This window comes from Melanostigma gelatinosum (assembly GCF_949748355.1).
Source record: "Melanostigma gelatinosum genome assembly, chromosome: 1".
Lineage (NCBI taxonomy): Eukaryota > Metazoa > Chordata > Actinopteri > Perciformes > Zoarcidae > Melanostigma > Melanostigma gelatinosum.
In genome coordinates this window covers 14395192-14417736 of record NC_136634.1, presented here as the reverse complement: position 1 = coordinate 14417736, position 22545 = coordinate 14395192, and the positions used below count along the sequence as shown (strand labels likewise).

The window sequence follows — 22545 nt, the reverse complement described above, 5'->3', positions numbered from 1 at the left end:
GATTTTTGTGGGGGAAAAAACAATCAGACAGACCATTATGTTTTTTTGTAGCAACCATTTCGGAAATACAATTTTCCTCAAAGTAAGCACTGCCCCCTGTTGGTATTTGTTGACCAAAGATGCCATAATGTATCTCTTTTTAAGTGATTTCACACAAATGAAAAGCTCACTGCTGTGCACAATGTCTAATTAATATTGTATTGTAACAATTCTAACAATTATTCTGTCTGTATTTATAATATTTTAGTTATGGTGGATTTTTTACTTATTTAATATTCTTTACTGTTTATTACTCATTTACTTATTTATAGCACTTGTTTTGATCTTGTTTTTACTATGTCTCTTGTTTGCACTATCCACTATGCTGCTGTAATCCTGTAAATGTTCCCACTGCGGGACGAATAAAGGATTATCTGATCTTATCTTATTTTTAATATCCGATATAGATATTCCAAATAGTGGTAAACTACATTTATATCGCTGCCTGTTCACTGAATTAAAACACTCTAGAGGTGTCTCATCACATCCATGCAGAGCTACAGTATATATCGACAGGTCTGCTCTCTGCTGCTCTCTACGTTCACCCACCATGCACCTCGTGACCGCGCCTTTAAAATTCAAGCGTGGCGAGGGGAGACGGTCGTGAACGCGCACATAAGGCTTGACGTCACTGAGGCGCCCTGGCTCTCCAGAGCCGCTCGTACTGCTGGCAAAGAAGATGGGAAAATCAGATAGACATCAATCGAGTGATTAACATAAAATGACGGGTTTGTTCTGCCGCTTTTCTGACTGACTGAGGATTCAGTATTGACACCGATTTGAGCTCCACCGGACCACGAGAGAGGTAGTTTGTTTGGGGAGGTTTTCATCACGGGCTATTGTGTTAGCGAGGAGCAAATAGAGGTCCCGGGTTGACCACATAGATCGGATGGACTAGCCTATGTTACGGGCAAGCTAACGATAAACGTATGTGCATTTTATAGTCTATATATTTCCTTCATACTAACGAGACTCGCAGCTCGGTATGTTACGCTATGATTGAAGAAAATCGCAGTTTAAAATGAAAAGCCGTTCCGTTAAGTTTGAGTCGAACACGGTGTGATGTGGGTGTAGACCTGTACCGCGTCGGTAGGATTGTGCAAAACGCTTTAATTTAATCCAGCGTGTCACACCCAGCAGGGCCGAGATCCTTCTTGTGGCACGCGTCAGTCTGTGGCACGCAGCGTCACTCAGCGTCCGTCTCTGTCACTCAGCGTCCGTCTCTGTCACTCAGCGTCCGTCTCTGTCACTCAGCGTCCCTCTCTGTCAGTTCAGCGGAAAGATTCAGCTGTGGCACGCGAGCATAGTTCGGCAATTGTCAAGAAGCTGCGGAGCTGAGGGGGCGGAGCCACATTTCCTGAGACATTTCCTGAGAACACCCGTTGTTGTTACGACAGATCAGCTTCCATAAATCATTTTTATGATTTTAGTTGAGTCACAGGAGCCCCCTGTTCTCTGTATGCATCCTTAGAGTAAGTACGTTGTACTTTTTTGTTTCTCATTCATTTTATTTCAGTATGATTTAGCTGGTTTTGCAACAAAATGGAACATAATACACTTTCTAAATTATTACTTTTATAGTCACTTACAACAATCGGCTACAATAATGAAAATAAATCATCCGTTTTAGAATCATTTAAAAGTATATATTAAAATGAAGACATAAAATGTCCAATCCAAAAATACATGTTTGAAAATATCTTCACTCTTCCTCTGCTTATATGTATATGTATGTCAGTAGGACATATGTTAACTGTTAACAGTTTACAGCATACTTAAATAAATATAAATAAATACAAAACACACGCACACTTTGTACACACACTGCAGCAATTATTTTGCAGGAATATGAGCATATTTTCCCCCTCTGGCAAAATACAACACGTCTCATGCCTTATTTTATTTTACCAGTTGGTGGCGGTAATGCGCCAATTCGTTTGCCAACCGCCAGTACACCAAAAGGGAGGAGAAGAAGAAGCAATACGTGTTTTATTGATCCATTTCCTTCGTACAAGTCAGTCAATCAACTTCCTTTCTCCTAAAAGTATGCTGATTACTTCGACCTACTATACGTATCCACAGGTTATCCACGTAGATCGTTCCCTTTAACACGTTTTATAACACGATCCCAAACACGTATTGCTTTTCATCTACGAGCGGCGTGATTCAGTTCCGAGAAAGAAAAGAAAATTACGTTCAATATAGGATCACAAAATATTAAAAACGTGGCAGGAAATTGCTGATATTATGAATGTATAACACGTTAATCTCATCACTGCACTCTATTATTAAACAGCCTCCAGTGGACCTTGCTTCAGTTACCATAGTAACACAATCAGTGATACATTTTCAAAATAGTAAGACTTCTGACAGTCTGCCTCCACCTACAGCTCCAGAGATCAATCTTAGCGGTCACAAGACAGTTAACATGACAGCAACGAAGAAAGGAGAACACATTCATCTTGTTTTTGCTCTTGTCTTGTGAGATTCGGAATTGTTTGAATATTCTAGAGTCAAACTTTCTATATCTCAATGCCAATACAACTGAATAAATTGAATTTGGACCACAGTATTTGACCAACATTATATCTTCTCATCTTGGCCTTTAACTTCTTCTGTTTCACCAGTCAATTCAGGATTTAAGTGTGACAATTAAATCAATGACTCAAGTAAATTAGGCTTAGTGTTTGAAAAGAATGAACCAAACATCTCTCTATATTTTTCAATTGTCATTATTTATTGCTTCATGAAGTACACATGCTCACTTTTCTATTACATACAAATAACAAGTAAATACATGATGTATACAACTTGGTTGCAAATTAACCATCAACATCAAATATCTGTCACCCTGCGTCCCGCTCCGTCACCCGTCACCCTGCGTTCCGCTCCGTCACCCTGCGTCCCGCTCCGTCACCCGTCACCCTGCGTCCCGCTCCGTCACCCTGCGTCCCGCTCCGTCACCCGTCACCCTGCGTCCCGCTCCGTCACCTTGCTTCAAGCTCCGTCACACTGCTTCACGCTCTGTCACTCTGCGTAACCCTCTGTCTTCCTGCGCAGATTGAAATACTTTTTTTACACTACCCTGATGACTCCGTCCTGGCAGCAGGACTGGGTCCTCCGCTCCTCACTCATAGTATTATTACAACGGGGTACGTAGCGCTGTCGCTCATGAGCACAACAACACAGGCACGGGAAAGCTTCTTCTTCTCCTCCCTTTTGGTGTACTGGCGGTTGGCAAACGAATTGGCGCATTACCGCCACCAACTGGTAAAATAAAATAAGGCATGAGACGTGTTGTATTTTGCCAGAGGGGGAAAATATGCTCATATTCCTGCAAAATAATTGCTGCAGTGTGTGTACAAAGTGTGCGTGTGTTTTGTATTTATTTATATTTATTTAAGTATGCTGTAAACTGTTAACAGTTAACATATGTCCTACTGACATACATATACATATAAGCAGAGGAAGAGTGAAGATATTTTCAAACATGTATTTTTGGATTGGACATTTTATGTCTTCATTTTAATATATACTTTTAAATTATTCTAAAACGGATGATTTATTTTCATTATTGTAGCCGATTGTTGTAAGTGACTATAAAAGTAATAATTTAGAAAGTGTATTATGTTCCATTTTGTTGCAAAACCAGCTAAATCATACTGAAATAAAATGAATGAGAAACAAAAAAGTACAACGTACTTACTCTAAGGATGCATACAGAGAACAGGGGGCTCCTGTGACTCAACTAAAATCATAAAAATGATTTATGGAAGCTGATCTGTCGTAACAACAACGGGTGTTCTCAGGAAATGTCTCAGGAAATGTGGCTCCGCCCCCTCAGCTCCGCAGCTTCTTGACAATTGCCGAACTATGCTCGCGTGCCACAGCTGAATCTTTCCGCTGAACTGACAGAGAGGGACGCTGAGTGACAGAGAGGGACGCTGAGTGACAGAGAGGGACGCTGAGAGACAGAGAGGGACGCTGTGTGACGCTGCGTGCCACAGACTGACGCTGAGTGACGCATAGGTGCCAGTGCCACAAGAAGGATCTCGCTGTCTCTCGTCACACCGTATCCAATGCGGTTTGACATGTATTTGACGGACTATTGTTTCTATTTGCATTTAGTTTTACGAGCAGGAAGATATTTTCCCCTCACAATGTCCACCATGGACAATCCCCAGTTCCCTCCCCTGCTAACGGTAGTTTTAATCCATCGCGTCAGCACATACGGGAAACAGTTGGAGCTTCGCAGACAACATATATAGGAACTAATTGTACGTGTCAAACAAACGACAACGATTGAAGGGATAACTCGTAGTTGAAGGTATATATGTCAGCCTGTACAGTTAGCCGGTTTGTTAAGGTAACGTTAGCTGCTACAAGGCCACGCAGACGTTACTCTGTTACACTGTGGAGGAGACTCAGTGAAAAACTAAATATGAAACGGACCATGAACTAGAATAATCAGATATCCTTCCGTACACAAAGCCTCCTGGAGTCTCGTAATGTTGTATATTACCAGCTGTTTGACTCAAATTGTCCGCCAAGGCTGACTGAGTGTGATATAATAGCGATATAGCATTCAACTTAAATCAGTGGCTCCAAACATACATCTGTACACATCTGTACACATCTCCATACATGTATATATATTTGGATAGAGACCCCTTTAATGACTCCCAGAGAGGATCGTAGACTGGGTGTTAGAATATAGGGTGCCTTTGATGCTGACTCAGCTGGCGTTGATACTTCTTTGTCAAATTTACAAACATTTGGTCTTATTATTAACTTATAACGGATGCTTTATGTATGCTATCGCCAGCCAATTTATAGGGAACAACTGTGTTTTCTTTGCAGATCGGTGTATAATTAAGAGGAAAGTCCGTCAGCGTCGTCCGTCCCTGAAAGTGGAGAGCATTAGACCTCTACGTTATCATGAACATTGTGCCCACCGTCTCCAGTTGAAGCAGGACCACCACCACATAGTCACACAGCAGCACATTTACCAAGAATATATACAGATACTCTAAGTCACACTTCAGTTTTGCTGTCGGCTCCATTCTTCCATTTAGCAGAAGATGTACGGTAGTGCCCGCTCTGTTGGCCGAGGGGATGCCAACCATAGTGGAGGTAGAGATGGAGGCGCTCCCGGCACTCAGGGATCGGGCCGTTCTCCTCACCTCCCCCGCTCTCCTCGAATGGGACACCGGCGCACCAACAGCACCGGAGGCAACGGAGGAGGTCCTGGCGGAGGAGGAGGCAAAACCCTTTCCATGGAGAACATCCAGTCCCTCAACGCGGCGTATGCCACCTCGGGACCAATGTACCTGAGCGACAATGACACCTTGGCAGGTGACCACATTCCCAAAAGCGGTGGGACGATGACGACCATGGGGAGACAGAGGGTGACGTACGGGTCCAGGGGCAGTAGCAGTGGAGTTGTGGCCGCTAGCACCCCCAACATCTCCACCTCAGTGCCTGGCAATTCTGTGCTGCAAGCAGTCATGATGGCAGGCGATGCTCTAGCTTTTGGGGACCACCACATGGCCTCCACTGTGCCCCACTCTCTCAGGCAGGCCAGAGATAACACCATCCTGGACCTGCAGGCCCAACTGAAAGAGGTATTTAGTTTGTTTGTTTTCTCTCCATGTTTGCAGATGTTCTCGATCAAGGATTTGAGAATTGTTTGATAAGAGGTTGACTTGCTAGGTTCAACGGACAACATGTACAGTATTTATGTGGTATTTCTTTACCCTGCTGTCTCAGATTCTGCGTGAGAATGAGATGCTGCGGCGAGAGGTGGAAGTTAAGGAGAGCAAACTCAGCTCCTCCATGAATTCTATCAAGACCTTCTGGAGCCCAGAGTTAAAAAAGGAGCGCGCCCTCAGGAAAGATGAGGTTTCCAAGATCACTGTCTGGAAGGAGCAATACCGCGTGATTCAAGATGAAGCACAGGTGAGTGGCCTCTTCTATTTATTTAAATAGAAAGAATAGATGTTTTCCCTAAAAATTCCAGTTTCTGATATCATCAAGTCATTATTGTCAATCTAAATAGAGTCATCAACCAGCTTGGCTCAGACATGTTTGACTGGAAAAAATGCATTTCATCCAGTGTGTCAGCTTTAGTAAGAGTGTGTGTGTGTGTGTGTGTGTGTGTTTCTCTCGTTTTTCTCTGTCTGCGTAGGCTAGAAGCCGGTTTCTAACATCTAGTTAACACTCTTATATGCAGCTATATGCTCGTGCTTAATACATGAAAGAGGCTGCAAGTCTAATGGCTGCGTTAGCATTTCTATACGTTTGAGAAGTTACAGGGTGAAAACGTGGAGAACGAGCAAATCTAAAACTGTGTATATGTATCGTCGTTAAACCACTGCAGAAAATAAGAAACCAACTCCAGAATATTGTCACCGGTAGCAGTAATAAACGAGCTGTTGTAAATAGCACTTTTGATTTCGTATTTTGATTGTGTGGCGTTCAAGAACATTTAGTTATTATTGTTCTCTTTTGATTTCTCGTAGGTTTTGGGCACATGTAAAGTAGTACCCTTTAGTTGAAATGATCAAAAAACAGATAAATATGTTGTATATTTGTCTATCAAAGGAAATCCATACCAAAACTTCAGAACAAATTTTTAGCGCTTTTAAGTATATCTTATCTCTTATCTTACTGGACGTATTGTTGTATGTGTGTTGCCATTCATCCAAATGGCTTTATTTCTGATTTCAGGTGTGGAAACCCAGCATTTGAATATGCGTCTGTGTCAATGTTCACTTGTTTTCCTCCTCTGAATCTAAAGAACGGAGACACTGGCTTTGCAAAATATAAAGTCCTTGTCCAGCAGTCTGTGTCAGCCTGCTCACATGTACACTGTGTGCACACATGTTTAATAACAATAAGTAATTAGATATAGACACGGTCTGTTTTTAAACCCTACAGTGTGTTTTGGGAGTTGTGCAAATGAAGTCTCATTATTAAAGAGAAATCATCTTTGTTTCTCTGTGATTCTTAATGACTTGGCAGATGTGTATAATTTGCTGTTTTCGCTCCTGCTAAGTCACAGAGTCACACTGTGGACTAATTCCCAGTAATGCCTGAGTAGCGCAGGACTAATCAGTGGGTGCTGTAATTTAAAGAGGTCTGCTTTCATATGTCAGCCTCCACCTCCCACGCGGGCACACATGCAGCGGAAAGCACACACACACACACACACACACACACACACACACACACACACACGAAAGGCATTTGGCTAATTACAGCTTCAGTTTAGCTGCATGCGCTCATTGATTGGAGGTCCAACTGTCCGTGGATAGGTCTGCAATTATATGTTTGTGTGTCATTTCTGATTGTGTGCTCGCTATGCCGTATGTGTGCTGGTCCCGGCTTTTCCAACATCCCTACTACAAAGCATTTATGGCCCTCATTCTCTGATGAGTGACTGCTATTATCTAGTCTATAATAGTGAGAGATGTTTCCCATTTAAAATATAATTCAAAACAATTACGTCAGGTACTTGCCTAATAATCATCCGTTTTGTCCTGCTTAATACTCTTTGGCACATGGTTAAATTTCAAATGTATGTTGTTATACAGTAGTATAATGTATGGGGAGCAGATAAGAGGGAGAGAATCACAACAAGTATGTATCTCACACTGAGCACCTTTAACATTTTGGCTTGATTACAATTTGCCTCGTGCTTTGGATGATCTGTAGCAGAGGTGTGGCTCTCTGTGCTCTCTGTGTCCTTATGAGTCATGACTTACGTGTTTGGATCCTTTTTGTTGGTGCTTCACATCTCGTACTCTTTGTGCTCTCTCAAACACCGGGCTGTTGTCTCTCCTCAGGCAGAGAGAGTGAGAATATGGGACCCGAGGAAGGGAGAAGGTGTGTTTCTGTGCGTGTGTGTGTGTGTGTGGGGGGGGGCGGTGCAGTCACAGCAGTGAGTCAGCCTTAGTCACGGGGTGGAGAGGGTGATGGAAAGGGAGGGTTAGTGAGAGGAGAGGTGAGAGTATTGGAGGGAAGAGAATAGGGCGAGGTAGATGAAGAGTGTGAGGAGGAGAATAGTGAGTGCCGGTGGAGGGAGGAGGAGAGAATGACAAAGGGAGGGGGCCGGAGGAGGACGGAGAGAAACGAAGGCAGACACTGACTTCTCTCTTTGTTCTGTCGTCTGAAAACGCTCACAGCTGGTTCAGACCAGAGTGTAAGACAGCCTCGTGTCACTGTCTCACAGCAGCTCTGCCAAGTGTCCGTGGCGTCAGATGCCACAAACAATGCAATACTATACTGGGCTGATTGTGTTTCACCACTTGCATTTCTCTGGCCATGAAACGTAACACTGTCCACAAAGCCCAACTGTTGGGGGTGCGTCTGTCAGGGCACTGCTGCATTTTCAGTCATGATTAGAGGCAGATTTTTAACATGCAGCAACACAATATTCTGCCAGGATCCATTCCCATAGAGTGGGATTGGAGCAGCCCCTGTGTTATTGAATTCATCAATTAGATTCCGTCACCTCATATGCCCTTTTGTGAGTCATTCTGTAATAGAGTCTAACAAACAGACAGAAGACCAGATAAACGTTAACGGATGCATGTGCGCCGTTTTGTTTCTAGCATCTCCAGATGACTGTTCAGGCTCTTCAGGATGAGATGAGGATCCAGCGGGACCTGAACCAGCTGCTTCAGCAAGACCCCGCCCTCCAAGGCCGGGACCTGGCCCTCGCGTCTGAACCCACCGAGGAGAACTACCGGCGACTACACGCAGAGCACGAGAGGCAGGCCAAAGAGCTCTTCCTCCTTAGGAAGACCCTGGAGGAGATGGAGCTAAGGATCGACACACAGAAGCAAACCCTGGGAGCCAGAGACGAGTCCATCAAGAAACTTCTGGAGATGCTGCAGAGCAAAGGTGGGTTTGTGCCTCGGTGTTGAAGCCAATGCAGAACTGTGCTACCAAGCAGTTCTTCTGTTGGCCAATAGATTCCGATTATTGAACAAAACGGTATTTAAGTCAACAGGAAAAGCAGCAAACTCTTTAAAATACTACGTCGATATGTTTCTCCACAAACATGTTGTGCCCCAGAAGGTTTTCGTCTCAGGCTATCACTTAAAGCTGAGATCCTGTGCTCTTAGATGTCCTTCCCTGCTGAACAGATGAGCTTTAGTTTGAAGCAGAAGGTGTCAGCTGCTGTGTTGCCCTCTGCAGGTTAACCTTGTGGCTTATGCCGCTCAGGTTGGCTGTTACGAAATAAACGTCTTCCCGCCTTCTCAGGGCAATCTGCCAAGGCATCAGAGGAGGACCAGGAGCGGACCAGGAGACTGGCTGATGCAGAGATGCACAGGCACCACCTTGAGAGTTTACTGGACCAGAGAGAGAGAGAGATTAATGCACTAAGAGAGGTAATCATGTCTCATTGAATTGGTCTAGTTATGTTGTTTTCTCTCATTTATGCTCCGATATATGAAACCGCCCATAGATGTTTTACACATACATGCAACATGTTCTTCTTCATCTGACCCAAAAGGAGCTGCACCGTCGCTACGAGGGAACCCCCGAGTCCACAAAGACCAAGGCTCTACAGACTGTCATCGACATGAAGGTGAGGATTTGAAAAGAGAAGTGCACACGAGTATGTCTTGTGTTACGTTTGGTCACACGTGTTCGATCTGTGCGCGTGAACTCCTCTCCATCAACCCCAGGATGCGAAAATCAATTCAATGGAGCGGGGCCTGAGAGACATGGAGGAGGAGCTGCTCATGATGAAATCCAATGGACTTCTGAGCTGTGAGGAGCGGCAGGAGGAGATGAAGCAGATGGAGGTCTACCGCAGCCACATGAAATTCATGAAGAACAAGGTCTGGGAGATGTAGTTCAGTTTGACTGAACTGTTGTCGTAAAGCAGGACTAAGACTTCTCATGATCAGATGCTTTTCCTCGGCAGGGGTCCATCTTGAAAGTTTAATTTCCATCCCTCCCTCTTTCTTTCCCCCATGGCCATCTATCTTCTTTTTTTTTTCAGATAGAGCAGGTGAAGCAAGACCTTTCCAGGAAGGACACTGAGCTGCTTGGTTTGCAGACCAAGCTGGAGACGCTCACCAACCAGTTCTCCGACAGCAAGCAGCACATTGAAGTCCTCAAGGAGTCCCTCACTGCCAAGGAGCAGCGAGCTGCCATCTTACAGACAGAGGTACAGCAGATGCACTTCTATACACTCGTGCCCAGCTGACTTTGGAATAGGTGTAAAACAAGACGAAAAGACTTGTTCCTCCTACTTCTGACTGGTAATACTGCAAACACAAGCGCAGAAGTTCCCATACGTTTGACTGGTTTCTTTGGTTTTGTGAGCATGGCACAGTGACGGTCGGTGAACTGTTGTCCACCTTTCCCTGACCAGGTGGACGCCTTGCGCCTGCGCTTAGAAGAGAAGGAGTCAACTCTGAATAAGAAGAGCAAGCAGATACAAGAAATGTCGGAAGAGAAGGGCACACTCAACGGGGAGATCCACGACCTCAAGGACATGCTGGACGTCAAGGAGCGCAAAGTCAATGTGCTGCAGAAGAAGGTGATTTGGACAAAGAGCAGTTTGAAAGAGCTTGTGTTTGTCTGAAGCGACCGCATGCGTTCGTGATGCTGCACTGCGTGTCCTGTGGCCGATGGTTGCTTGTGTTTGCGCTGCAGATTGAGAACCTGCAGGAGCAGCTGAGGGACAAGGAGAAGCAGATGAGCAGTCTGAAGGAGAGAGTGAAGTCTTTGCAGGCAGACACCTCCAACACTGACACTGCTCTCACCACACTGGAGGAGTCTCTTGCGGAAAAGGTGAGTTTATGTCTCCACACGCCAAGTTACTTCTCACCACAAATCGCGTGTATGTTCATTTGTTGCGGCGTGTGCGTGTTGATTGGTTATGCACGTGTGATCGTTGTCTTCGCCTCCTGCTAGGAGCGCATTATCGAGCGTCTAAAAGAGCAGCGAGACAGAGACGACCGGGAGAAGACGGAGGAGATTGACTGCAACAAGAAGGAACTGAAGGAGTTGAAGGAGAGACTGAGCCTACTGCAGGGAGACCTGTCAGACAGAGAGGTGAGGAACACAAGCGCAGGCACTTGTTTACTGTGTTTCTATTAATACAGAGAAACATTACTGTCTCTTTTTTTCTTACTTACTTTGCTATGAGTCATGGATGCCTGTATTAGATCCAATGTGTTTTCAGTCTCCTCATTCCCATGCTCTTAGAGTTTGATCAGCTGGAAAAGGTTAATCTATGCTCCTGTTTTTGTGTGTGTTTGTTTGTGCAGACGTCTTTGTTGGACCTGAAGGAGCATGCATCATCCCTGGCCTCCTCTGGCTTGAAGAAGGACTCCAAACTCAAGAGTATGGAGATCGCCTGGGAGCAAAAGAGGGAGGAGTGCCTCAAAGTGGAGAATCAGCTTAAGAGGGTGAGATCCTGAAATAAAGAAATCAGGCAGGTCATGTGCTGGCTGAGCTCTACATGACCCCACTAAATGTTTTCTTCCTACGATTGCGATATAGTCTGTAATCGAACCCCCTACCTGCGGAAACTGTTGTAAATACAGCAGCTTTTAACTGGCATCCCGTCCTTTTGCCAGGCTCAAAACGCAGCCCTGGAAGCTCAGGCCAACACCGAGGTGGCCGAGCGCATTAAGAACCTCGAACAGGAAGTGGCCCGCCACAAAGAGGATTCTGGGAAGGCCCAGGCTGAGGTGGACCGCCTGCTGGAGATCCTTCGGGAAATGGAGAACGAGAAGAATGACAAGGACAAAAAGATCAGTGAGCTGGAGAGGTGGGTGGAAACACGCACGTTTCAGTTACTCTCACGCATCTTTTCTTCTGTAAGGACGAGTGTTCAAGTAGGTGAACTCGAGAGACGTGGACGTTGACTCGGCACCACGTGTTCAAGCTTTGCCCGTGTCACCAAACAGTGGTTAAGGATTATGTGTGCAGCTGAGTTTTTTTTGGTTGTTAGTCCAGGAATAAGTCATACATGTTTGCAGTGTACAGATTTATTTTTGTGACTTTGTTACAGAAGTTTTGAATGATTGAGTCTTTTGTGTGCTGTTTGTTGTGGTGTGAAGCGGCTACATTGTGCTTCCTGCTAGCTTGGACTCATGACTGAGTGACTCATTCAAATGACATCATGTCACTCTGGAGATTGTTGCCCTCATCACATTAAATGGCGTATTTTAATTGTAATTTGGCCATTTGCCATTTTCGTTTCTTAGCCGTGTTGCTTGTGCGGATGTGGGGACTGTTATGAGTGGACTTGCTATAAAGCTGGTAGGCACAGCTGTTTGCATAGGCAGTCCATCTTGCTGCAATTTTTGTCGATGTGTATGTGGTGAACCATGAGATCTTATGACACCAGAGTCGCCATATAATCCTATGATGTGTATGAGCACCCCCCCCCCCCTCCTTTCTCTTCCTCTTCATATTGACTCATCTTCCTGGTCTTTTTTTCTCTTTACTGCTTTCTTGTCTTTACACCGGAAATCTGTCACCCCACCAGTTTGTCCTCCAGGTTAGTATTTGCTCTTTTTTCCTCTCTTCTTCGACCCCGGCATCCTTTTTCTTTAAGTTCTCTTCTCACGTTTCTCTCCACCTCTCTACCTCTTCATGTGGTGCTGCAAGCAGCTGACATATTTAACCTTGTCTTTCCTCTTACTTTTTGTTCCTGCACATTTTTCCTCTTTCGCCCTCTTAATGTATTTCACCCCGACTGTCTAAAATCTTGCCAAAGCTATGGTTGTAAATGTTATTTTACTATTTCACAAAGGGAGTTGTTTTTCATCAGATCACATCTCTTTTTGTCCGCCTTTGATTTGAAGAGTCATTTGATGTGCTACCTGACACTATTATCTTCCACTTGCCTAAAATCACGACTGACTTATCAACATTCCTATTTGGTGCATAACTGTACTAAACACAACTTATTTGCACTTTTCCCACAATATTTCCATCTCTTTTCATTTTGACTGATAAATAACCTTTTACATGTAACGTGGGACCGTAGTCTAACGCGTACGTAACATTTCTTCTTCCACGTATCCCATTGTGTCGATCCAGGCAGATGAAGGACCAGTCGAAGAAGGTGGCGTCTCTGAAGCACAAGGAGCAGGTGGAGAAGAGTAGGAACGCTCTACTCGTGGATGAGGCCAGGAAGAGGGAGGACAACATGTCTGAGAGCTCCCATCAGGTGACGGTGTGTGTGTGGATGTGGTTCGCTCTTATGAACCTTTCATTCGAGCAAAAGTTCACATTTGCTGGCACTGGCTTACTAGTTCAGCGCCCGACAAGCCACAATGTGACCTCTTTCTACTCCTGCTGTGTAGGACACTCTGCGTCAGAAGTCTGAGCGCATAGAGGAGCTGGAGGAGGCGCTGAGGGAGAGCGTTCAGATCACTGCGGAGCGAGAGATGGTGCTGGCACAGGAAGAGTCTGCCAGGTCACTCCAGGAGAAACGGGTACGCAAGTGCTCCTAAACAAACAATATTAATCAATCCAAGGGATCACACGTACAGTACATGCATTATCTAAATGCTAAGCTCTACCGTATATACAAATAAAAGAAACTCCTTCATATACTGAGATTCTTTCTCCCTCATCTTTTTGCTGTCATTGTTGGTGTTTCTCGTCCTCTCTTCACCTCCCTCGCCTCCTATGGCCGCCGTCTCCATCTCTTTCCTTTTATCTTTTGCTTTGTCGTTTTCTCTTGTTTTCTCTCCGCTACACACCGCCTCTCAGAAGCACTCACTCAAACCAATGCATGAGTCCCACCTCGCCCACTTTCAGTGGTCTAAGGTATGAGCCCAGAATGCGTGACCGTCCCATCAGGGAGCAACAACACTTTCAGTGGTGGACACAATAACGGCAACACCGCTACAATTCACGCAATGACACAAACGACCCTGCAATACATGCGTTTGGGAAGTTTGATCATTTCTGGGGAGTTTGATGTTTGATTGCATTATTTTGTAAGGTGTTGCTGTTCCCAGCTTGTGTAGTTATTTTGTTTACCTGCTGTTTGCTTATGAAACACAGCAATGCTGATTAATTGGTTGGCTCGAACATCAAGTAGCCAATAGAATTGATCACATGGGAATTCATTATTTTCTCTTTCATTCAGTCCGTTGTAATTGAAGCATCGACTGATAACAATGGTACTCTTGTGCCCTTTTGAATGAATAACGGGTAAATGAAATGTTGTGCTGTAGTTTAATGGTGTCTGTGCTAGTTGATCCCTCGTCCTTCCCAAACGCCCACATGAAGTCTGCTGCCCCTGCCTCTAATTAGAGCACACCCAGTTTATTTTCTTGGAAAAAGCACTTTGCTTTCCCTGCTGGATGTAGGTAATCAGTTTAACTCTATTCATGATTGAATCGTGTGTGTGTGTGTGTGTGTTCCCAGATGGAGGAGCTGCTGGGGGCCATGGAGAAAGTGAAGCAGGAGCTGGAGTCCATGAGGGCCAAGCTGGCCTCCACCCAGCACTCTCTGGGTGAGAAAGAGGCACACCTCTCAACGCTGCGAGCTGAGCGCAGGAAACACTTGGAGGAGGTGCTGGAGATGAAGTAAGACACAGTATCACACACACACACACACACACACACCGTAGGGTGGAGTAGACTCTGGAGTATCGATTGCTGCCTTCATCTTGTAAAATGCCATCTGATTCTGGCCTTCCCCAGCTGGCAGGATGATTTTCTGCAATAAATAATAAATGATAATTGAGCTATTTACGTGTGTGGTTAAATGCCATGTTATTTCATCTCCACCTAACAGGCAGGAGGCACTGCTGGCTGCAATCAGCGAGAAGGACGCTAACATTGCCCTGCTGGAGTTGTCCTCCTCTAAGAAGAAGAAGACTCAGGATGAGGTGGCTCTGCTGAAAAGGGAGAAGGACAGATTGGTGCAACAGCTCAAACAGCAGGTGAGGAGGGGGCTGCCGGTATCCATGGAGGGGAGCCTCGGCGGGATTGAAAACGCATTCATGTTCTTTTCCCGGATTATCTTTCCTACACTTCACCAGTAGGGAATGAAACACAGAGACTCGGCGTCCAAAAGAAATGGAAAGATTGGACACCAGCTTTTTCAGGAACAATAGTTTGTGTAATCATCAGGCACACTTCAGAAGATACCATAAACTATTTTTTCTCAATTCCGTACACATACCAGATTTGAAAATGTTTGGGAAGTCAACAGAGGAGAAACATTCAAGTTCATTTGAACAACCGGGGGCATCTATTTGTAGCTTCAAACATGTTTCCTCATGCTTAGAACATTGTAGTTCTGCCGGCTTCTGCTGTGATTTCGGGACTTCGGGTGCATTGATGTTTCACAGTCTGAAAAGCTCGGCTGTTCATATTAAATTGAATGATAAATAGCTCAACTCTGTTTAGCTGCTTCAGTTTCAGGGTGCTGGTGTTGTGCATGCCGGCTCTCTGTCACACTGTAATGTCTTACTGGGACCCTTGAATAGAAACACCTGTGCTTTTATACCACGAGTCTAAATTGAAAAAAGGCCTTTTGTCTAACAGTTGTTGGTATTGCTGGACTCGCACGCTCACAAACCTCAGTAATAATGCTTCTGAATGAAATGTAATTATAAGCAATGGCCAGGACTGCTTGTGTATTTATTCGTACCATGTTTGATTCACAGACTCAGAACAGAATGAAACTGATGGCAGACAACTATGAGGATGACCATCTGAAGACCGCTCCTGACCAGACCAATCACAAACCCTCTCCTGATCAGGTAGCTTACCCATCCACCAGCCAGTCATCTTTCCAGTTCACCCTGAACAGCTTCTCCACAATTGATGAATTAACAGTTTAATGTCTGTTGTAGAGAAGGTTTCTCTCTTTACTCACACTAACCAAATGTTCCTTTGTAATGCTGCGGTTGGCTTACCTTGAGGATAACAGGATGATGAGGAGGGTATTTGGGCTTAGCCGACCTTTTGCCCTCCCCTCCCCCCCCCCTCCCCCCCTCTCCCTCTCTCTCTCTCTCGCTCTCTCTCTCTCTCTCAGACACTTTGTTCAGAAGGGTGAGCTTGTATGAAAAGAAAAGCCAGACCTGTCTCACCTTTCCTCATTTTGGCTCTGTGGCATGTTCACTTGTCTTCCGTTCATTGTGGTTCTTGTTGATGGTCATCATTGCTTGTTTTTTTTTCGTGAGTGTACGTCTTGCCACTCATCCCGTGCCTTACACGCTGCTCTTCATTTATTGCTTCTTATTGGCTCATGGGTTCGGGTTCAGCGATGCCTGTTTGTGCGTGTTTGCATGCACGAGCGAAGAGGATGAGATGTGTTTGATCCTGGCTCAGTTTCATTGCCTCAAACTGAAGAATCTTGGCTTTGCATGTCACTGATGATAAGCTCCTCACACTTTGACCCACACCAACGGGCGTTAACGTTTTTAAACCGCCACGTAATCCGTAGCTTTGTAAGACACTTTGCAATAACAATCCATAGAATAATGCACCCTGCTCTGATGTGAGATGGTGATGGCTTTGTATAAGCATGCATGCAGATGATGATGATGTTTTGTTTTCATGCCAGTGGGGTCTTGTGCTTCAGTCTTTCATTATGTTCAATCAATTCAACGAGAGCATAACACTTATGTGTAGTAATATGTTTTCATCCCCTTGTTTCGTCTCTTTCCCTCAACTGCCTCTCACTCTCGTCCCTATGCCCCCCCCCCCCTGCAGATGATACCCCCTCTTCTAGCCCTGTCCCAGAACCGCAGTAAACTCAAGCTCTACATCGCCCACCTGACAGACCTCTGCCATGACCGCGACCCCAGCATCCTCAGCCAGCTCACGCCGCCCTCTCACTACCACCACAGCGACCCCGAAGACTGGGAGGAGGAGCTCCAGAAGATGAGTGTGGAACAGGTAGAGGAGGAACTGTCCGTAATTCATATCTACGTTGTAATTTGTGACCACCAGTTTGGAACTTTTGGGGAGTAGAAATGACTGGTGTATTGGCATAAATACAACGTATACATTTCTAAATCGAGCATTTGGTTTGTTTCTGAATTAATCAGAATTGAAATGAATGTAATCTAGGCAAGGCAAGGCTATTTGTATAGCACATTTCAACAACAAGGTAATTCAAAGTGCTTCACATAAAACCATTAAAAGCATCAAAACATAAGGCAAAAGAAAAGGAGATTTAAAAACAATTAAAGAAACAGTGTAAGAAATAAAATGCAGTAGTAAAATGCAGAAATGCAGGAAATTGATGAATATATTAATTGAATGTGGTTCAATTAAAGGCAGCAGCAAACAGAAAGGTCTTCAATCTTGATTTAAATGAGCTGAGGGTCTCAGCAGACCTGCAGCTTTCTGGGACTTTGTTCCAGATATGTGGACCAGAAAAACTGAACGCTGCTTCTCCATGTTTAGTTCTGACTCTGGGAACAGAAAGTAGACCGGTCCCAGACGACCTGAGGGGTCGGGATGGTTCATAAGGTAGCAGCAGATGGGAGATGTATTTTGGCCCTAAACCATTCAGTGCTTTGTAAACCAACAGCAGGATTTTAAAGTCAATTCTTTGTTGGACAGGAAGCCAGTGCAAAGACCTCAGAACTGGAGTGATGTGGTCCACCCTCCTGGTCTTAGTGAGGACTCGAGCTGCAGCGTTCTGAATCAGCTGCAGCTTTCTGACAGACTTTTTACAGAGACCTGTAAACACACCGTTACAGTAGTCCAGTCTGCTGAAGATAAATGCGTGGACAAGTTTTTCCAAATCCTGTTGAGACATAAGTCCTCTAATCCTTGATATATTCTTCAGGTGATAGTAGGCTGATTTTGTAATTGTCTTGATATGGCTGTTCAGGTTGAGGTCTGAATCCATAACTACAACTAGATTTCTGGCTTGGTTTGTGGGTTTTAACATCAGTGACTGAAGCTGAGCGGTGATTTTCAATTGTTCATCCTTGGTACCAAAAACAATTCCTTCTGTTTTATCTTTGTTTAATTGAAGACAATTCTGGCACATCCAGTTGTTGATTTGTTCAATGCAGTTACCCAGCCCTTGTATGGGATTATAGTCCCCTGGTGACATAGTTATGTAGATTTGTGTGTCGTCTGCATAATTATGATAACACACTTTGTTGTTTTCCATAATCTGAGCTAGTGGAAGCATGTAGATGTTGAACAGAAGAGGCCCCAGTATTGAACCTTGGGGAACACCACGTCATTTTAGTCAGCTCTGATGTGTAATCAGCTACAGACGCAAAGTATTCCCGGCCCTTCAAGTAGGATTCAAACCAGTTAAGTGCTGTGCCAGAGAGTCCCACCCAGATTTGTAGTCTTTCTAGGAGTATGGCATGGTCGACCGTGTCGAATACAGCACTGAGATCTAGTAAGACTAAGACTGAACTTCTGCCATTGTCTATGTTTAAGTGGATGTCGTTGAAAACCTTAACAAGAGCAGTTTCAGTGCTGTGGTGCTGTCGAAGGCCTGACTGGAAAACATCAAAGCAGTTATTTACGGCCAAGAAGTTGGTCAGCTGTTGGAAAACCGCTTTTTCAATTATTTTACTTAAAAATGGGAGGTTTGATATTGGCCTATAATTTTTCATCGTTGCGGAGTCTAAACTAACCTTCTTTAGGAGTGGTTTAATAACTGCAGTTTTTAGGGCTTGTGGGAAGACACCTGAGAGAAGGGATGTGTTTACAATATGTAAGAGATCAGTGGTCATGCAGTTTGAAATATTTTTGAAAAAGTGTGTTGGTAGAATATCCAAGCAGCAGGAGGATGACTTCAGATGTTGTATAATGTCTTCTCGGCTTCTACGGTCGATTGAATGAAATTGTGTCATGATATTTGAATGGATGTTAGATCGGGACAACACATATCCTGTGGTTGATGTGGAGGCACTGACTGCTTGTCTAATTTTCTGAATTTTGTCAGTAAAAAAAGGAGGCAAATTGATTGCATGCCCAGGTGGATTGGAGCTCAGCAGCTACCGACACTGGAGGGTTTGTTAGCCTGTCGACGGTAGCAAATAAGGCGCGTGTATTGTTCTTGTTTTTGGTTATGATGTCAGAGAAGAATGACTGCCTTGCATTTCTAAGTTCCAAATTATAATTGCGAAGTCGAGGCAAAAGAAAGGCAAAAGAAAGTACAGCAGGGAGAACGTATCAATCAAAGGCACAGGAGACCCGTTTTGTTTTTGAAAGCTTGATTTGAAAGTGGATGCACGTTAGAGATCATCAGAAAGATAATTTCTATTTTTCGTCATTGCTGATGAAATAACTTTGATTAAGTTGTTGAATCTTTGTATTTAAAAACTGTGAATTTGGGAGTCAAATCAGGCTCCAATGCTGTTTTTTCATTTGCATGGTGATGCAGTACCTTCGTCCCTGACCTATCCCGGATAGGGCATTTTAAGGGAGATTGAATAAATGGAGAATTTCCTCATCATCACTAGATTCCAATTGCATGTCATTTTCCTTTTTAAGCGTCTATCATCTCTAAATATGTATTTTTTTGGGGTGAAAATGCAGTTTTGTTGATTGGAAGTCTGGTAAAATAAACTAATTCTTGCTTTTTGTCTCCAGTTGGAGAGAGAGCTGGAGGTGTGTGAGAAGGAGAGCGGAGAGCTGCAGGAGTACGCCAACTCTGTGCTCCAGCAGATCGCAGACTACTGCCCCGACATCCTGGAGCAGGTTGTCAATGCCCTGGAGGAGTCATGCTGACAACTCTGTGCTCCCACCTCCACTCAATGAGGCTCCTGGCTGGATGAGAGCAAACTTGGGCCTTGTCGCACCCCGCTGAGCCGTTCTTCTTCGCTCCCCTCTTCCAACCTGGGACATGCTTTCACGACTCCCATGTGCTTTCCTGTCTCAAGTGTCTCGCTATAAAATCGAATGAGGGATGTTCACAAAAGTCTGTCGAAATGCTTTCAAGGATGGCACTTTGAGCAAATATCAGGTTATACACTTGCTGTCTCTTTATTTTAATGACAGCTGTGGCAGATGGCGGAGTCGCAGTGGGAAGAGAAGAACTAAAGTACACACCTAATCACATTATCAGGCATGCGACAGCAATACTGGAGGCTCGTGAAAAGTTAACAGCTCGCCCGTAAGCGTTTGTGAACTCCCCGGAATTCGATTTTTGCTTGTAGTATCATAAAATACCTGTAAGTCTGGGACAGGTGCGTTGGGAAACAAAGGATATGAGATGAAAGAAGCAAACTTCTGCACAAAGTCTTGGAGTATACTGCCAACCTTCCTCTCCCTAGACGTGTTCATTCACAGCAGGAACTGCTAGATCAAGCACAGTTACCTCACCCGCAACTATCTCAGTCTTTTACCCCTTCGGTTCTCCTTGCATATCTTTCAAGTAAAAAGGAATAAATGTATTCCTCACATGGGGCAGGAAAGCACTTTTTGTCTTGGAGAACTAGGGAGCTGCTACATCTAGAAGGGAGCCGAGAGGAGCTCAGTTCGGTGGGTAAATAACGGAGCCATGTAGAAGCTTATTTTGTATTGTAGTCGGTGTTCCCCAACTAGTAGGTTGGACTCGCCAGTTAGAAATACAGCTACCGGTGGCCGAACATCTGCACACTTAGGAAATGCCACATTTTAACCAAATATAAATGCAGCATACTCTCCAAATGTTTCTACTCCCGGCGTGGATCCGTGGGTCTGTCATTGTAGCGAGGATTAAGATGTAGGTACGTTTTCCTGTGTCGTCTGTGGCTGGGTCACTGGCATGAGAGGGGGATCTTTGACACGCCTCAAAGGTTTAATTTACTTAATGTTCTCAAATACAAATGAGAGAGAGAGCGAGAGAGAGGAAACTTAAAAAAAAATACTTTTATTCACTGAGATTCAGTTTTAGATGGTTTTGCACACGACGTCCACTTGTTTATGAGGTATGCAATGTTTCTTTTGAGAACGTTCTAGTGGCCTTGGAGCATGAACAGAGATCAGTACTGGACCTAATGCAGGGATATTTTTGTTCCTCTGTTATATTGGTGCTACGGCATGATGTAAGATCCACTGATCACTCAGTCTCGTCCAAAGTTTCTGTAGATGTTACTGAAAGCCCACCTGATCTTTAGTTTGTCGACTGAATCACTGGAGAATACAAGCGGCGCTTCCGTTTCTTGTGTTTTTCCGATCACTTACCAATGCAAGTGATGCCTCCCTTTATTGTATTTTTTTTTTTTAAATCTTCAGGGCTGAGGTTTTTAATTACTAAGTGCATCTACATTTACAGGAAACAAGTCACTTTTCAGCAGATTTTGACTTTTTAGATCAGTTTGTAAATAACGTGATATTTAACACGTACAGTGACTGAATCAAGTTAATTAAGTGGAAGGTGTTGTGCATTCTTTTAAAAAACAATATCTGAAAAGTTAAAAGCAGTGCAGTTGTATTTTTTTGTCTAATTTTGTCTTCAGGACAAAGTGTGTGTGTGTGTGTGTGTGTGTGTGTGACGGTACTGCCATAACTCGCGGAAAGTCATGTTCTATAGAGATAAATACATATATAAAAATATAATACATATATAAAAATGTTTACTGTCTGGATATGCATTGAATGTTTGCACAGAATCTCGAGGAGCCAGCTGCTCTGAACAGAATGACCGTTGAGTTTGTGTCTTCAGCAGAAACTGAGGAAAGTGTCAAAAAAATCTTTTGTGTCAAAAATAATGTGTGAACTACAAATGTTTTCAAACCGTGACTGTGTGATGGGAGAGTACTTTTCTTGCATTTATTTCTAATCCGCCTTTTTTTTTCCAGTGTATTTTCACCATGGTGATGTAAATGTATTATCCTGAGTGTTGACTTTTCTTCTTACGTCAACGATTTTTTTTTTCAAAGGCAGAGTGTGCCTGATGGATACAAAAAATAAAGTCTCCAACCATCATGGCTCTCCTGCTGTTATAAGAGGAACATTGTGACATCTGGGAGTTTTCTAACAAACGCCCTATGTGTGGATGGTGGACTAGTGGATGTGTTTCACTGAAACAGAACCACATCCACTGGTTTCTGACGATGTCCGTGGGACGCTCGTGGTACTTTTTGTCTGTCAAAACTCTGAGTGGAGATTCATTTCTCGATGCCTCATTTCAACCCCCCCCCCCGCCCCGCCCTTCACCACTGGGTTGTTTAATTCCCCTTACTATGGCCCGTGTGTCCCTGCCCTTGCCTTAATGTCTCGTCGTCTCTTTTTCTCTACTCCTTTATTGAGGAACACAGGGCTGATTAGTCACGTTCATGGTATTTGTTTTTTATTTTGCATTTGTATAAGAGATGTATACTGCCTTCTGTCTGTTCGTGTTAAGAATCAAACTGTAAACAGAAAGCAAAACAGACGTCTGAGTTATTTGGATTTTGTATGTATGTAAATAAATAAATTATAAGCCTTGGTTTTTTTGAAAATGTGTTTTTTTTTTTTTTTTTAAGTCAGGTAAGCACCGGTGTCTACTAATATTGTAACTGTGTGAATATGCTTTAACCAGGTTAAAGGA

The 22545-nt window shown here is 44.1% G+C and overlaps 1 protein-coding gene across 2 annotated transcripts; it reads left to right on the top strand.

Moving 5' to 3' along the window:
- Positions 1-703: 703 nt before the first annotated feature.
- On the top strand, positions 704-22442 carry LOC306781931 (ELKS/Rab6-interacting/CAST family member 1-like). 2 transcript variants are annotated; one of them, XM_079275053.1, is made up of 20 exons: positions 704-844; positions 4900-5663; positions 5809-5997; positions 8655-8946; positions 9310-9437; positions 9563-9637; positions 9738-9893; positions 10058-10225; positions 10433-10600; positions 10717-10854; positions 10978-11118; positions 11334-11474; positions 11646-11839; positions 13120-13249; positions 13386-13517; positions 14461-14621; positions 14833-14980; positions 15710-15805; positions 16761-16946; positions 19623-22442. In XM_079275053.1, exons 2-20 carry the CDS (start codon positions 5121-5123, stop codon positions 19758-19760), a joined length of 3324 nt encoding a protein of 1107 aa, XP_079131179.1. In that variant the 5' UTR covers positions 704-844; positions 4900-5120; the 3' UTR covers positions 19761-22442. The 2 variants fall into 2 exon arrangements, with proteins under 2 accessions (XP_079131179.1, XP_079131178.1); XM_079275052.1 differs by having other exon boundaries at positions 13120-13255.
- The last annotated feature ends 103 nt before the right edge of the window (positions 22443-22545 follow it).